General features: G+C 42.7%; 2 protein-coding genes across 2 annotated transcripts in view; both read right to left on the bottom strand.

Moving 5' to 3' along the window:
- Positions 1-503: 503 nt before the first annotated feature.
- On the bottom strand, positions 504-9,183 carry LOC310779247 (short transient receptor potential channel 2-like; the record flags this gene model as incomplete). Its single annotated transcript, XM_083639762.1, has 13 exons — positions 504-1,342; positions 2,297-2,429; positions 2,561-2,633; positions 2,743-2,870; positions 3,001-3,193; positions 4,255-4,347; positions 4,573-4,735; positions 4,812-5,009; positions 5,105-5,279; positions 5,410-5,574; positions 7,761-7,961; positions 8,054-8,746; positions 9,169-9,183. The coding sequence occupies 13 exons, from the start codon at positions 9,181-9,183 to the stop codon at positions 504-506; spliced, it is 3,069 nt and encodes a 1,022-aa protein (XP_083495888.1).
- A 3,316-nt stretch (positions 9,184-12,499) lies between these two features.
- Positions 12,500-15,824, bottom strand: part of rb1 (retinoblastoma 1) — a 36,407-nt gene continuing 33,082 nt past the window's right edge. Inside the window, exons 24-27 of the mRNA XM_083646823.1 lie at positions 14,528-14,558; positions 14,255-14,397; positions 13,758-13,804; positions 12,500-13,142 (exon numbers count right to left, since the gene is read on the bottom strand). Coding sequence (XP_083502949.1) covers positions 13,078-13,142; positions 13,758-13,804; positions 14,255-14,397; positions 14,528-14,558 — 286 coding nt within the window. The 3' untranslated portion in view covers positions 12,500-13,077. The remainder of the gene's footprint in view (positions 13,143-13,757; positions 13,805-14,254; positions 14,398-14,527; positions 14,559-15,824) is intronic.

The following is a 15,824-nucleotide window of genomic DNA, read 5'->3' as shown; positions in this document are numbered from 1 at the left end:
GCACATCAGACAGCGCTATATCTACATGCACATCAGACAGTGCTATATCTACTGGGGACACAGAGATGATTTTGGCGCCAATCCTCTCATCACCAAACTTCCACCAAGTCAGTGTTGTCCTTTAAGTCAGTGTTGTCCTTTAAGTCAGTGTTGTCCTTTAAGTCAGTGTTGTTCTTTAAGTCAGTGTTGTCCTTTAAGTCAGTGTTGTCCTTTAAGTCGGTGGTTCTCAAAGTGGCACCCAGGGGTCCTTGAGGGGGTTGCAGGGGGTCCCCAGCAAAAAGGCGAATAATTTATTTTCACTATAATTCCATGCATACTGTAAGTAACACAATTACAGAATGTATGACTATTTTCTTCATGGGATTTATACACGTTCTATATGAAAACATCGAAAACCAAACATTTTATCAGATGGGGGTCCGTGGTCTAATTTGTGTCAGTTTAGGGCTCCTTGAATGTGAAAATGTTTGAGAACCACTGCTTTAAGTGGAGTGCCACTGAGGTTAAGGTCTTAACCCATCGATGGATCCCTCCCCTTCCTGGGAACCAAAGCCTGTGTCCTGGGAGCTGCTGCTGCCTGTTGGGGAGGGAACCACTTTCATGGCTCCAGGTTTCTCAGTAGTCTCCCTGACACCGGCCACCTCTGTTGCATTATGCTCAACCTTTCTGCCCTTCTTCCACCTCCCCTCCACTTTTTTTTCCTTTAGCTCCATGTCTTTGATCTTCATTTCTACCTCTTTCACGTCTGCTATGTCTGTCTTTTCATCATCGACACTGACACCTGCTGCTTGGGGGCCATCGCTTTCTGCCTTTTCTTCTACTTCCTTTACAAAACTTGTCTTTCTTTCCTTCTCTTCCACCTCAATGTCGGTGTTTTCAGTTTTTTCAGGTGAGACGTTTTCTTCTCCCTCTATCCGCTTCTCTCCTTTTGCTCTGCCCTCTTCCATTTTCACAACATCAGAGTCTGCTGCCTGCTCTGATCCCTCCGCTCTGCATTCACCCACCTCATTGTGTTCCTCCTGCATCATGTCTGTCTGTGGCTTTGCATTGGCTGATTCAAGGTTTTCTTCATCCAGCTCGCTGTGTGGCTGCGTCGCCCCCTCTTCCCCTCCACTGTGCATTGTGACTTGAAGCGGTGTGTGTTTGCCCTGTTGTCTGCTGTTAAAACCCCGGAAATTGTTCTTGGCACCGATGATATATTTCCCCAGGATGGAGGAGCCATCCTTGCTGGGTCCATCTCCTGCAATGTGGCCTTCATCCACCAGAAGCTGCTGGACAAGTTTCATTTCATTGTGCAGTCTGCCGACCAGTTTGCTCAGCTCTGTGATCCGGTTACCGATGTCTGAGGGAGGAATAAACCAATCACAATACAGCAAGTAGGCATTTAATGCTAAATAACTGTATTTCTATGGCTGTTGGCTTGAACAACATATGGGATGTTTCCTATTTAATGAGACAAACCCTTTCACAGTGTTGCAGCATCACCAAGGTAGCAGGAGGTGTACCATGGGGTTGGGGCCGCACGAACCCAGTTATATTTTACCACCCTGTTTATCCTGCTCTGCAGGTGAGTGTTACTACAGCACCTAATTTATGGTGTCAAACTCATCTTGGAACGTGGAAACCAAAGTTGTTGTTTTCTTGATTTCTTGAGACTCTTCCAAAGTTGCAGTGACACACTCATAAAGTGTAAAATAAAAAAACTCATAAAATAAAGGAACATTATTTTTTAAACTATATTCAACAACGGTAGCTCAATATTACTGCAAATTCTGTGCTGCTCTGTTAAATAGTTGTTTCCTTTTTTTGTATTTTTATCTGACTAGGCACCTCGCGCGCTCGATTCCTAGCCTCGCCTGCCCTGCAGCTCGCATACACAGCTCGGCCGCTGCGTTGCCTCGCCTGCCCTATTGCCGCGCGCAGGCGGGTGTGTGTTGCTCACAAAATGTTATTGCCCTTAAGTTTACATGCCGCGGAAGTGTGTGTGTGCGACCCCTTATGACATCACGGATGACATCATCAGTGATGTCACAATGCCTTGTGTGTGTGTGTGCCCCCTCATGACATCACTGATGACATCATCAGTGGGATAAAAAAAGCCCACATTGCCAAATGTATATATATATATATATAGAGATAGAGATAGAGATAGATAGATAGATAGATAGATAGATAGATAGATAGATAGATAGATAGATAGATAGATAGATAGATAGATAGATATAATTAACAGACTGGAAAGATGGGAGGGATGGGACAACCTGTAACTGGTTATGCAAGTCAGTGTAATGGCTACCTTTTCTTTTGGTCTCCTCAAACTCCCGGCGAGCGGACTCAATGTAGCGCTGAACCAGAGCTCCGATCACCTGCTCCCGGTATGACATCTCGCTCTCTCCACCTCCCCCGCCATTCACCCCCTTCCCATTGGACTGAATGTTAACATACATATTACAGAATACAACAACAACAATGGGTATCTAGATTCATAGTGTTTTTACTGCACAGTGTTTTTACAGCAGCATAATTGCACTGATTATGTTAGGAATAAACAGAAACGTACCATAGAGGCTATCTGCGGATATTCTTTCTCAGATGTATGATTACAGCAGCAGCAGATTCGCCTAAAGATTCCCCTGGAACAGAATTAAAAAACAAATGAACAAGGAACTTGCCTTGCAGATTGAAGGCGTTTTGAAGATGTTCTTGGAGAAGATTGGCAGCAGACAGTATACTGTATCTCACCTTATTAAGTAAAAGGCGGCTTTGGGAGAGGGGATGATGTTGAAGGGCACAGGCATGGTGAGGCCCTCTCGGAAGTAACTGAGATACAGCTTTGATCTGGCAAATTTCCACTCTACATCCGCATCATCCTGAGGATACAATCAATGGGATGTCAGTGCCTTTCTTAGCTTACTTCTTTTAGAGAAGAGTGAGTGCTGTAAATGTGCAGGCGGGACATGAAAGCATCTCTTTGCACCCGAATGGGACTCTTTAACTTACCTCAATTTTCTGAAAGGAGTTGGTGATCATAGCAATGAGCATGTTGAGCAGGACGATCACAATGACGAGCGTGAAGATCCCATACAGGATCCTGCCTACAAACTCTGCCACCACAAACTCTGGCATGTCCACATAGTCCTGGTTCGCCACGCCAAACATGGTCCAGAACAGGAAGCGGAAGGTCTCATTAAACCTGCAGGAGTCGGGTTAAGAGTATTAGCATGATGACAAACTCTTATTTCAGGGTTTCCCAACCTTCTGTAGGTTAAACCCTCTGACTTTAATCTCAGAATTCAGACTCTTTTTTTCAGAATTCTAAAACCCAGAATTCTAACTTCCACAGAATTCGGACTTTATTCTTAGAATCCTGACTTAAACTCAGAACTCAAATACATTTTTCACATATGGCCTTAATCTTCTTCGGTAGTTTTATTATTTCTTAGATTTCAGTCGCGACCCCAAGGTTGGGAACCACTGTCTTATTTCTAAAACGTGTTTATGGTTGAATCAAATGCAAGCTGAAGAAAAATAATATGGAGGAACTGTGCCACTTCCTTTGGGTTTGCGATGTTATTTTGTGTGGTTTCAACATTTTTGGAAGTACTGTACTTGTCACAATTATACATATTCCTTTTGTTAATAGCAGGTTTACTGCCTTCATGTAGGCCTCACCGAAAGTCACACTAACCTCCCAGGAACCTCTCTAAATCAGGTAACATCAAATGTATGAAAATAAGCTTATTTCACAAAACACAATTGGAGAGATAGTAGCCTACAGTGTAACCAATTTTCTCAGTTTACATTTTTGTGTTCGTCTTTTGTCTTTTTCTTTATTTCTTTTTTATTTCAGTGAGAATTTTTCTTTTTGTAATGACACACTGACCAATATAAAACTAAAGCTGCAGACACCAACGGCGTACCAGTGAAATGCCTATGTTCATGCTAAACATGATGATCAGTAATTCCATCATAATGAACAGTGAATAATAAATAACCTGTATGCTGTAATCATAATAATGAACAGTTAATAATAAATAACCTGTATGCTGTAATCATAATAATGAACAGTTAATAATAAATAACCTGTATGCTGTAATCATAATAATGAACAGTTAATAATAAATAAGCTGTATGCTGTAATCAGCAACTTTGTGCTCTCTCAGTCACCTCTCTAACCATGACAGCATAGTTTTGATTTAGCACCACTGAGTTGAATGAACAGTATCTAGGTAGCTGAAGATCTTATATTCATACCTGCCAAGATGTGGAGACAGGACATAAGGAACATAGACGTTGTTGATGCCACAGAGGAAGGCTGTTCCAATGATCATTAATATAAACATGAATCTAAAAAAACAAACAAACAAAAACAGTCTTGTAAAGTAGTATATACCCAGCAGTATCACACCAGTACTAAGTAATAGCTACCAATGTTGTTGACTTGCGAATGTTCTTTGGTGTGTTATAGTGTGCAATGAATTTCCTTCATTGCACACAAATCTGTATACAACGTTTTTCATGCAGGAGGTACAAATATAGACTGAGTTGTTGTTGTTGAGGCAGCACTCTTACCTCATCATATCATCAATCATTTTCCCTATGGAGATCTGCAGCGTCCCCAGAGACTCCTGGGCTGGCAGGATATAGGCCAGCCGGGTGAAGCTCAACATGCTGGTCACTGCAAACAACACCTCTGCGATCAGCTGGGGGTCTTCCTGATGCCACTCCTGACGCACTGTGGGAGAGCACAGATCAGTTCAGCATAAGAAATGTTCAAACTTCTAAAAGGATGAGCTATGTGATTTCTTCACCTGTCTGTGTGAAATAGACACACTCCTCTCCGCTAGGATCGTGGCAGAGGAAGTGGCCTTTGAGCATGATGAGCACGCGCAAAGCAAAAGAGGCCAGGTACATGCTGAGCACCATCATGTCCAAGCAGTTCCACCAGTCCAGGAAGTAACTACGCAGTCCCTCAATCCACACCTCCTTACATTCATACCAGAAGAACCCTACATGAGACAGCACAACATGGAGCCTAAAACATGTGTCAAACCATTTTCAGGGATGAGTTTGTTACAGGTGCCAGTGGAGACGGTGAACCTACCAACCACCCACACCATGTGGAATGAGCTGTGCAGGATGTTCTGCTGGCGTGAAGCAAATTTGTCTCGATACAGCTCCATGGTTATTGACTCTCCCAGCAATGTGATGAGGAACCACAGGTAGGAGGCTGAGTGAAGCAGGAACTTGATCACAGGAATCTTTAGTAGCTTCCCTACCTGGTACAAAACAAAAACATGACGTCAAGATCTTGAGGCATCGTGGACAACTTTACCAACACCTGACCAGCATTACTTTCTATTAAAAAAAACAAGTTATCGCAGCATGGTGATTTTGGGGGTAATATACCTTTGACTTTGGTGCGATCCAGTAGATGAGGCAGAGGAGAGGCATGGTGAGGAAGATCCCCACGGAGACGAACAGCTTCCAGGCCGTCCTGCTGCCTCTCCAGCCGGCCAGGTTCCCACACCAGATGGATGACAACACCTGCTGGCAGATAGGGTGTGCCACGAACTGCACGTGTGAGAGTTTGAGTTTTAACAAGCCTTTAATGAAACCTCTACCTACGACATGTTCATCATGGCAGAGGACAAACAATTTTCACAAAACACGAACTCAGAACCAATGCAACCCCTTAAAAAAAAGAAAAAAAAGAAAAGATTGTCAACACAGCAACACCAAACAAAACAAAACCGACCGGTCATGGACATTCATACCCATTGTCAAGCCCTGCTAACGAGAGAGAGAGACATAAATGCGTACACGAGCAATTAATTATGACAGTGACTCCCAACCAGGGGTTGGGTACCCCTCAAGTATCCCTTGAGCAGCTTGCAGGGGGTACATGGAAAGATCAGGGCAGTGGTTCCCATTCCCAACATTTTCTGACTCATGGCCCACTTGAAAATCTCAAAAATGTTCGTGGCCCACATATGAGCGTAAACAGTATGGAGGCCAAATAATGTGTTCTCAGAGCACTTTTTATTTTAACGATAAAAGGAGCTGTCCATAACTCTTCAGCCGGAGGCGGAACTTGCCATCTTCGGCTGTTCTGAATCTTCTCTGCTCCTCCCTACGGCTGTGCAACAGTCTCTGACGCAGGGGACGATCGTCACCAAGAAACTCATTCTGAAGGAGTGGAAATCCCACTCTCCACCTTCTTTTCGGCTGTGGCTGGCGGACATGGTCTCGGTCGTGCGCATGGAGAGGCTCCGGTTTCTGAGGACCAACTCACAATAGGAAGTTCTCAACTGTTTGGGGCCCGTTCCTGGCCTACTTTGATGAGGACAGAAACAACGAGTAACTCGCCCAGCTGACTTCTCAGGGACTCCCTGCATAGGATTTCATGTACAGCATGTCTTGTAAGCATTTATGTATCTTATGTGGCCGGTAGCATGTTATAGTGATGTCATGTTGGTATGTTGTTGTTTTTGTTTGTTTTTTTGTTTTGTTTTTGTGTAGGCCTATATGTGTGTCTGAGTTTGTTTTGCTTTTGTCTGTTCTAAAAATTGAAAAATAAAAACAAAATATTGAAAGAAAAAAAAGGAGCTGTCCATCAGCACCACAGAGAAATCATTAACTAAAATTGAGGGTCTGTCTACAATAGGCTAATTAACAATTAATTTATTACAAATTAAATAATGGTATCATTCAACAATGGAGAAATGCATTCTCATACATAATAATACCCCCCCCCCCCCCACTCATGCCCACAGGTTAGGAATCGCTGGATTGGGGATTACAATTTATTTCCAAAATGGGGGGGGGGGGGGGGTCCAAGTTATTTCATAAGCCCATTGCTGCTAAAATGGTACATGATTAGTTCCCCCCAGCAGGTGTCAACTACTCTGTGAAGAGGTCACTTTCACGCATGTCAAAACTGAGCGGAGTGCGTGCCATTCAACTAAGCTAGCAACTATGGATAAATGGCTCAAACGTTCAAGTTGCTGTCACTCCGGATTCAGGTTTAGGGAAAACTGAAAACTGATGACAAACGGAAAAAAGAGTCCAACCCCAAACAGCAGCAGTTCAGTGACAGATATATTCTGTATGGGTTTACTTGTACGTCTGTGGATCCACCGCAGCCACAGTGTTTTCTATGCGCTGCAAAGAACACGCAGGAATGAGGGGGTACTATTGGCATGGCAAAACATCTCAAGGGGCAGATAAGACAAAAAAGGGTGGGAACCACTGAAATATGGCACAGTATATATCTTAATGTCTTCATTTCTCTGTCAAGTTCCTTGGCGTCTGGGTAGTGTAGAGATCAAAGCACTCGCCTACCACAGACCCGGGTTCAATTCCCGGCAGTGGTACCTCCGGCTTGGTCAGATGTTCCTACAGACACAAGTGGCCGCGTCTGCGGGTGGTAAGCTGGTGGGGTAGGTGTCCTTTTCGCTGCACTAGTGCCTCCTCTGGTTGGTCGGGGCCCCCTTTGTGGGAGAGGGGAACTGGGGGGAATACTGTGATCCTCCCACGCAACACGTCCTATGCGCTAGTCCTATGCGCTACTCCTCGCTGTCAGGTGAAAAGGAGCAGCTGGCACATGTATTGGAGGAAGCATGTACTAGTCTACAACTCTCCCCAGATCAGCAGAGGGGGTGGAGCAATGACAGGGACAGCAGGGGGAATTGGCCAAGTACAATTGGGGAGAAAATGGGAGAAAACCGGAAAAAATAAAAAAGTTCCTCTATAGCTACCTGTTTCTGGTTATAGTTGGCAGCGAGCCGCAGACGGGACAGGTTGGGGATGCCCTGCTCGAAGGCCTGCTGGGATAGGGAGTCCTGGCCCTCATCCCCGGCGCTGTTCAGAATAGTGGTCACCTCGCTCTGGTTGCGGCACATCCCCAGCAGCTCCACGGCAAACTCCTGACACAGCTCCACCAGGCCCAGGTACTGAGGCTGAGGAGGAGAGGCACCACAGCGTCATCGTCAAACACCACAAACAACCCCACCTGAACTGAGAGTGGGAATAGCTGTGAGCGCCGTCACACCTTGAACTCTGGCTCTTTCTTGGAGAGCTTGCGGAGTTCTTTGCTGAGGCCGAAAGCGCTGAGCATGGCGTCATCTGAGGTGATGGACAGGTAGGCACGGCTGGCGATGCCACGGTAGGTGTTGATGCGGGACAAGGAGAACTTCAGGAGGTCGTACTGTCTGCCATTACGGCACTCCAGACAGGCACAGGAGATCTTGTGCGGCCACGGGATGACGTGACCTTTTTGTGTGAGCATGATGACTATTTCGTACAGGTCCTTCTGGCAGGCTAAGGTCAGAGGGGTCACCCCGGGAGCGAACTGGGAATTGTCAATAGAGTGGTCAAAGATGGCTTGAGAGAAGGAGCGCACGTCCATCTTGTTGCCTTTCTCCTGGTCCAGGCGGTCCAGCAGACGCTTGACCACTCGGGGCTGGTTGGTGTCCACGGCAACGAGCAGCGCCTCGTGAATCTGCCGGAAGTCAAACTTGACACCTTGTAGGAGGGCGTCCATGGCGTCCTCGCTGCCCAGGCGGATGGACAGGTTGAGGGCCTCCCTCCACTGGCGGTCTTCAGAATCATCCAGCTGGCGGATGATGCCGTCACCCGTCTTCAGCAGTCCACACACCAGCTCTGCTTTCCCTTCCTGGATGGCACCGATGAGCTCCGGAGGGAACTGCATCTTCTTGTTCACAATCTCGCGCCATTGTTCTGGCTGAGGGAAACAGAGAAACACAGGACAGTTACCACCAGTATGTGTAGGTGTCTGTTTTATGCCAATGTGATTAAATAAGAAGTAATGGTTGTGTGGATGAAATGGCAATACAAATGTGCAGGTAAGGGAAGTGCGAAGAATCAGGAGTGTGATAATGTACATATTAGAACATTAATGCATGATATAAAATACCATTGATGACAGATTGTCAATATCGTTTGAAGAAAATAACTGATTAATAACATATACAAAATATCCCATGTGATAGAGCAAGAATTAGAGAGCTGTTGGTTTCTAGAATAGTTGCAGTACCAGTTTTAGATTTAACCTCATGATGACACACTTTGCATCAACCATCAAGTCTCAACTCAACTATTTCATGATAAATTCTATAAACTATCTGTAAATAAAATTGTGCTTACCGTGAGGTTTTCCATTCCTGATATAAAGTCAGCACAAATTTGAGTGGTGATCCTAATGTGAAAACAGAATCACATTCTCTGGAGACAGAACATATATTTTGCCAGCTATTTTTGCTGTTCAGAGATGAAGATTTCAGCAGGCTAAGCAGATAGCACAAACATCTTCAGTAAGGAGACAACTGAGTGCTCTGGAGCCCTGTGATCATGTGCTGCTGGCTGGCTGACTGCATGGAGTCAGTACTCACAAACTAAATAACACATTTCAATCCCCATGGGGTAAGGCCAATTAAAACCTAACTGTTTCAGTGTGTTTCATGCTTGACTATGCCCAAACCAGAGACGGTGCCTGCATTCAAACAGGAATTAACTCTGCACTCCCCAGTGGAAACAGTGCCATGATACAATTAAGGAAGCTGTTACTGAACAGGCAGCAGCTGTCATCGCTCCCCAGAGGAGCTGCAAGTAGCTGGAAAAACAAGGAGCAGCAAGTTGGCCTAAAAGACAATGATTATTTTTCACTATCTATTCTTCTCTTTGTGCAGGGCTTCTTTCATGTCTTCTTCAGGCTTACTTATGTAGCCTACTTTTAAATCTCCTATTTGGAGTATGCTCTTTGCAAGAATCACTTTAAGACAGTCTCTCGTGTTTGATATTGTTGAAGTCTCTTCTCATCAGTGTCTGACAGCCTCCCCTTAACTAAAATCATTCTTTCATTTGGACTGTACTTTCATCCTAGTCCAATTTATGTTATCATTCCATTTGGCAATCAGCTTTTTCTACAAAGTGTTGTAGTCATAGATGTCACATCGCCCATGTGTGTCCTGATGGGTTTGGGGGAAATCCCTCCCCACTCACTTACCCCACTCGCGCGCCAGCCGTATATTTTGTGGGCTTTCCCACAGACCGACTGCATCTATGGAGACACACCTGAACACCACAACATATAACCATTAAGCTGGTAGTTGAATACCTTGTTTAATAAGATGGCTCTGCAAGTGCTGCATGTAAGTTTTTGCACAGTAGAGGGGGGGAAAGGACCACTATAGGCATTCAGATCAAATTAGTACTCAAATGTGTTGACAACCTCTTGATTGAATCAGGGTATTTAAAGAAATCCTCTCTGCATTGAATTTGCATTAATTGAATCTGAGGCGGGGTGAGATAATTTAACAGCACTGGTGTTTGTTGTCGTTTGTTCAGCCTTTGCAAAATATCCAATTCAGATGCTGTCAAAGTCCAGGTTGTTACTGATCTGATCTATAATCATTGACCAAATTCGGTAATTGTGTCTGTGAATGACTCCACGATGTGTAACGTGTACAACTCATACTTACCTGGCAGGGGAGATACCATGATCAAGAAGGTGGTTCACCTCAGGTGAGGCTCAACCATTGCACATTTCTGGCAATGGGGGACTGCGTTCGCGCTCTCCCCTGATAAAATGTTTAAAAATAAAAACAAATAACGCTGACCCCCAAGTGCCCAAATACTAAGCTATTATCTGCACCAGTTCCACAACTCCTGGGCTCCTCGTTAACTCTCAGGCTGTATGCAAATTTGATTCTCCTGTATATATTTGTGTTAAAAAAAGTTTCAACAGAACTACGGTAACCCCCCCCCCCCCCCCTCTACCATTAACACACTTCTGGGGGGGGGGGGGGGGGGGGGGGGCAGTCCTATGGTTAGGGTGACGGTTAGCTTAGGTTATGCAGCTGCAGCCCACAACAAATAACATTACCCTTAAATGAACAGACTCATATGAAACACACACCGCTTAGGTTTTCATATTTACTTACAAATTCCAAAGTAGAACATGACTAAAGTGATGGTGACAACAGGATCACAGATAAGACAATTCCCAGTTCCAGCTGATCACATAATGCTCTTCAATGTATCAGCTAGTTAATCACAAGTCCACACTGTTTCTGGCTACTGTAGGCTGCAGGGCAGGGCTAAAGGAAGTGACTCATGAAAATGGATTAGCAAAGAGAAGAAAATACATGCATGTAGTGTCCTCTTTCTCCAACAAAGACAAAAGCAAACAAAAACAAATAGTTCCTAAGAAATATTTACTACATTCTTCAAATACCTACTTCAATAAAGTACAAATTATGAACACATTTTCATTTACAAAAAAGAAATCTGATAACGGATTGATATTTACAGCAATATTTCACTTTGGTATACCACCTTTATAAACATGCTTGTCTGGACTGGTCTGGTGTGACCTCTGACCTTATGCACTCCATCTGGTGTGTATTCACCACTGGAACTCTCATTACCAATAATTGCAAATTAGGCAATAATATTTCTTGCAAAATCAGACCAAGAGCACAAGCAAATGTTCCTTCAGACCCCTTGTATGCATGGTTTTTAGACACCTGGAAGTAAAACAAAAGTTACTATAGAACTAAACTTTATACCAAAGTGAAACATTGATTTAACTGTGACCAAGTCCTTTCAAACTACAGAGATGTTGTAGAAAATCCATTAATTTTGGTGATTGTAAATTTTACAGAATGGTGATATTTCAATTGAGTATACTATTCACTTTTTGGCACACACTTGCATCTAGGAGTTCATGAACAGTCAACCACATCAGCACTGAGTGATTTCTTCTAAAAATGATACTCCTGACACAAACACAGCTAAGCAGATCCAGGTCATATTTCTCTGTTTACTGGCCCATAAAAGCTGGCTATTTACAACTATTGATAGACAACTGGGGAAAGCCTGAAAGTTGGTGACAGCCGATCCTCAGGGAGGCTAATGCTGGAAGTTGACTGCTCCTGAACTCGTACAATCAAAGTTATGTACGCTAAAGTTAGTATTATCCCCAAGTAAAATATCACTTTAAAACGAAAAGTGGTGCAAGGAAAAGACATATCTTGATTTCCCTGAGGCCGACAATTTACTGTATCGTTTTTTGAGGTGAATGATCATGATTTAAAACACTTGAAATGTTGCATCATGATTGAGTTAAAGGAACACTGCCCATTTTCAACCAGCTTTGTATCATTAGAACATCAGTAGTATATCAGAAAACTGTAAACTGTTTTGAAGTCTGTCATTTAATTTGACAGTTATTGAGTGTTAAAGTGTGGACCAGTGACATCACTGGTCCACACTAACTCAAATTAATAACTCATTAACTCAAATCAACTCTCAATAACTGTCAAACTATTCATCATTCATCTAGTTTGACAGTTATTGAGAGTTGATTTGAGTTAATGAGTTATTAATTTGAGTTAGTGTGGACCAGTGATGTCACTGGTCCACACTTTAACACTCAATAACTGTCAAATTAAATGACAGACTTCAAAACCGTTCACAGTTTTCTGATATACTACTGATGTTCTAATGATACAAAGCTGGTTGAAAATGGGCGGAGTGTTCCTTTAAGAATTGTAATTTCTCTGTCAAAAAGAAGTAGGTCAACAGTTCCAAGATTCTGATAGCTGCAGCTCGACCTGTTATTTTACACTCCACAACAAGAAAACCAGCAGTGTCTTCACACTGCATTGGCAATGGAGAGTATTTGTGAAAGTAAATGTAGTGAAAACAATGATTTCTTAGAACATCCACAAATTAATATCACTCTTAAAACATGACCAAACATACTTTATCTCCCACAAATCAAATTCGACAATGTAGGGGGAAAAAACATTACTTACATTAAAACAGTCAGTTAAAGTATCAGCAAATAAAATAAAATAAGAGGAGGAGAAAGTTCTCTATATTCACAAAGTACTCCTCAAAGAAAATGGTTTATGAAAACAAGTTAAATATAAACTAAAATCCAATTCAAAATGTACAGGGAACCTCTTGATTCACTTGGTACGTGAACAGAAAGTACAGGGTTCACGTTGTGGCGAACAGTGCAGGTCAGGTTGGTTCAGTAGGCTTCAGTTACTCCTTCATTGATTCTGCGTCCTCCTTCATCTTCTGTTCCTGCATGCGACTCCGAGTGGAGCCTGGATGAACATACAGAAACATCATTATTAAAAATACCAATACCAGTACCCTTAAGTCAGAGATGGGCAACTTTGATGATAGAGAGGGCCACAAAAAATGTCCTCAATACCAGAGGGCCAGATTGTGACTGTGCACTTCTACCAGTAGCCTACTGTAACACCATCACTCCCAATTATAGCTACTAATTTGATGAAAAGGACTGGTAATCAAAGTTTATTTGACCAACATTTATATTTTTCATATTCAAATTTATTAATTATTCCATTCAGATGACACCAAAACTTTTCTCTAGCTTTAAAACAGCCCACTACAGCAATTTGATGGGGTACATCACCCAAATATGTCGATTAGTGATGTTGCATGTGCAATGTGCATCCTGGATATAGTTTGTTACAATAGCGTTAGCTCAAATACTAACATTAAACAGTATGTGGATGGACAATGCTAACACCATTAGCGCCATGTTCTGGGATGTACAGTAAAATAAAAACACAGATGTGGGTGGTCTAACAACCTAACCCAAAACATCCGCCTTGTAAAAAAGAAAGAAAAAAAGGGGAAATTGACCCAGGGGCCACACCAATATTAAAAGACAAAAACTACATTTCACTTACTCATCTCTGCAAGCTTCTGTATCAGTGTAGAATCTCCACCAGTTTTGCTGTGTAAACAAAAAAAGAAGGATAAATATCTGTCTTTTTGAATTGTATAGTATTTATATAGTAGGCTACTTTGCTAATCCACTGGCAATAGAGATTTTGTGCTTGAGGTAAGATATGAAATATCCTTGTGAAATATCCATGTGAACACAACATTACAAACCACCCTGTACAGTCTCATTTGAAGAATACACCTTTTTATCTACACAGTTTATTCACCAAACCAATTCAGATAACCAGTAAGCATTACTACTCTATTGAAGTGAATTAGAACTCTACTAGCTATTATTCTGATGTTTGCAAAAAAACAGAGATAAAGAAGCGAGGCTCCCTGTTCATGATGTCACTGAATCATTTTCACTTGTTTGGTTGGCATAGTGCCAAACTTGTATGGTTTTGACTTGTGAAATTAACAAAGCAATTGCATGGAAATAAGACCACTTGTGACCAACCTGCCGTCAGCTTCATCTTGCCCATCACCATCGAAGCGCAGCCTCTTCAGAGGCTTGGGAGGGGAGCCCAGATCCAGAGTCCTCTTGAAGGAGCGATCGCTGCTGTTGACCATCTGGTTGATCTTCTGGAACCGATTGGATAGCTGCACATGAAAACAACAAAAACACATCGAGTGAGGCTATGATCACTGCTGTTTGTAGTTGTTAAATGAGATTATCCTTTAACATGCTGTCGAGTTATAGAGCTGTAGAATAAACAAATTCGACACGTACCCCAAAAGATTCACCGATCGACACCAGCATTCTGTGAAAAGGCAAAACACACAGGTTAGGAAAATCGTTTGCAATTAAGCGTTTTTCAAAGTCAATTTCAAGGACGATGTTATTTTAAAATAGTGGCTTATACCACACAAAGAAGGTATCAGTGTGTGTAGGGGTGGCTTGGGTTGGTTTGGTGACTTCGACTTAGCCTAGGTAAACCCAGCCCCCACGTGACCTGCTCTCTCAGTTCCCAGTCACTAGCACACATAGTGACTGAGAACAGGTCTGAGAGCAGGTCACGTGGGGGATGGGTTTACCCAGGCTAACTTCGACTTGTTGACGTTGCAATGACCAAGATCAACTGATGGGACAATTCAATTTAAAAAATGGATTTCAACCTGTAGAGGGCAGTCTCTATTCAGACAGATAATAAAATATGTTCAATTCAAATATTTTGCACTAAAATGTCAGGATTTTCACCTGAATCCATCAACAACAATACTCAACTCCGATGTACATTGGTTGTCAGCTGAAAAAAGTGATTTTAGGGTTTTAGGACTTATTTTGAGAATATTAAATTCAATGCTTTTTTAATGCTTTTAAGACCCCACGCAGGAACCCTGGTTAAAGAAAGAAGAAAAAACATTTTACTTTTTAAGAAGACCTTTAAATTAAAAACTATAAAGCAATGTTTGTCCTATGTTTTTATTTTGATGTGTGCATTGTAAACGGTCATGCATTTAAAGCAGCTACGAGCAAGATTTTTGATTGTTATTAAACAGTATAATTACAATATTGATGCATCACATCTTACCTATAATAGTAGCTGAGACCAAAGCCGTGTGAATCGGAGATTGCTCTCTTGATGAAGTCTGTGTATGTCTAACCTCGCCTCACCAGGGGGCTCTCTCTCTCTCTATCTGCCTACCGGCGGACTGGATAAACCCGGAAGTGAAACGCAGCTGCCTGCCTTCCCCCGTTCGTTCTGCCTAGCAACAGACCATAAACAAGGAGAACGCCATGCATACTCTTGCGAACATCTCTCGTTATATTCTAACAGGTTTTTTGGAAGTTATTTTGTGGTTATGGCCGAAGTGGCTGCTGCAAACCGTTTCATTTCACTTCCTGATCTGCCCTGGCCACAGACAGACTAGCACTGGCCGATTCACTCGGGGTTCAAGCAAGACTACTCTGCGTTGGTATCGTCTACTATTACAGGTAAGATGTGATGCATCGATATTAAATTTAGACTGTTTAATAACAATCGAAAATCTTGCTCGCAGCTGCTTTAAGTTTTCTGGATGTAAAA

This window comes from Poromitra crassiceps, assembly GCF_964638095.1.
Source record: "Poromitra crassiceps genome assembly, chromosome: 1".
Lineage (NCBI taxonomy): Eukaryota > Metazoa > Chordata > Actinopteri > Beryciformes > Melamphaidae > Poromitra > Poromitra crassiceps.
This window is presented reverse-complemented; position numbering and strand designations above follow the sequence as displayed.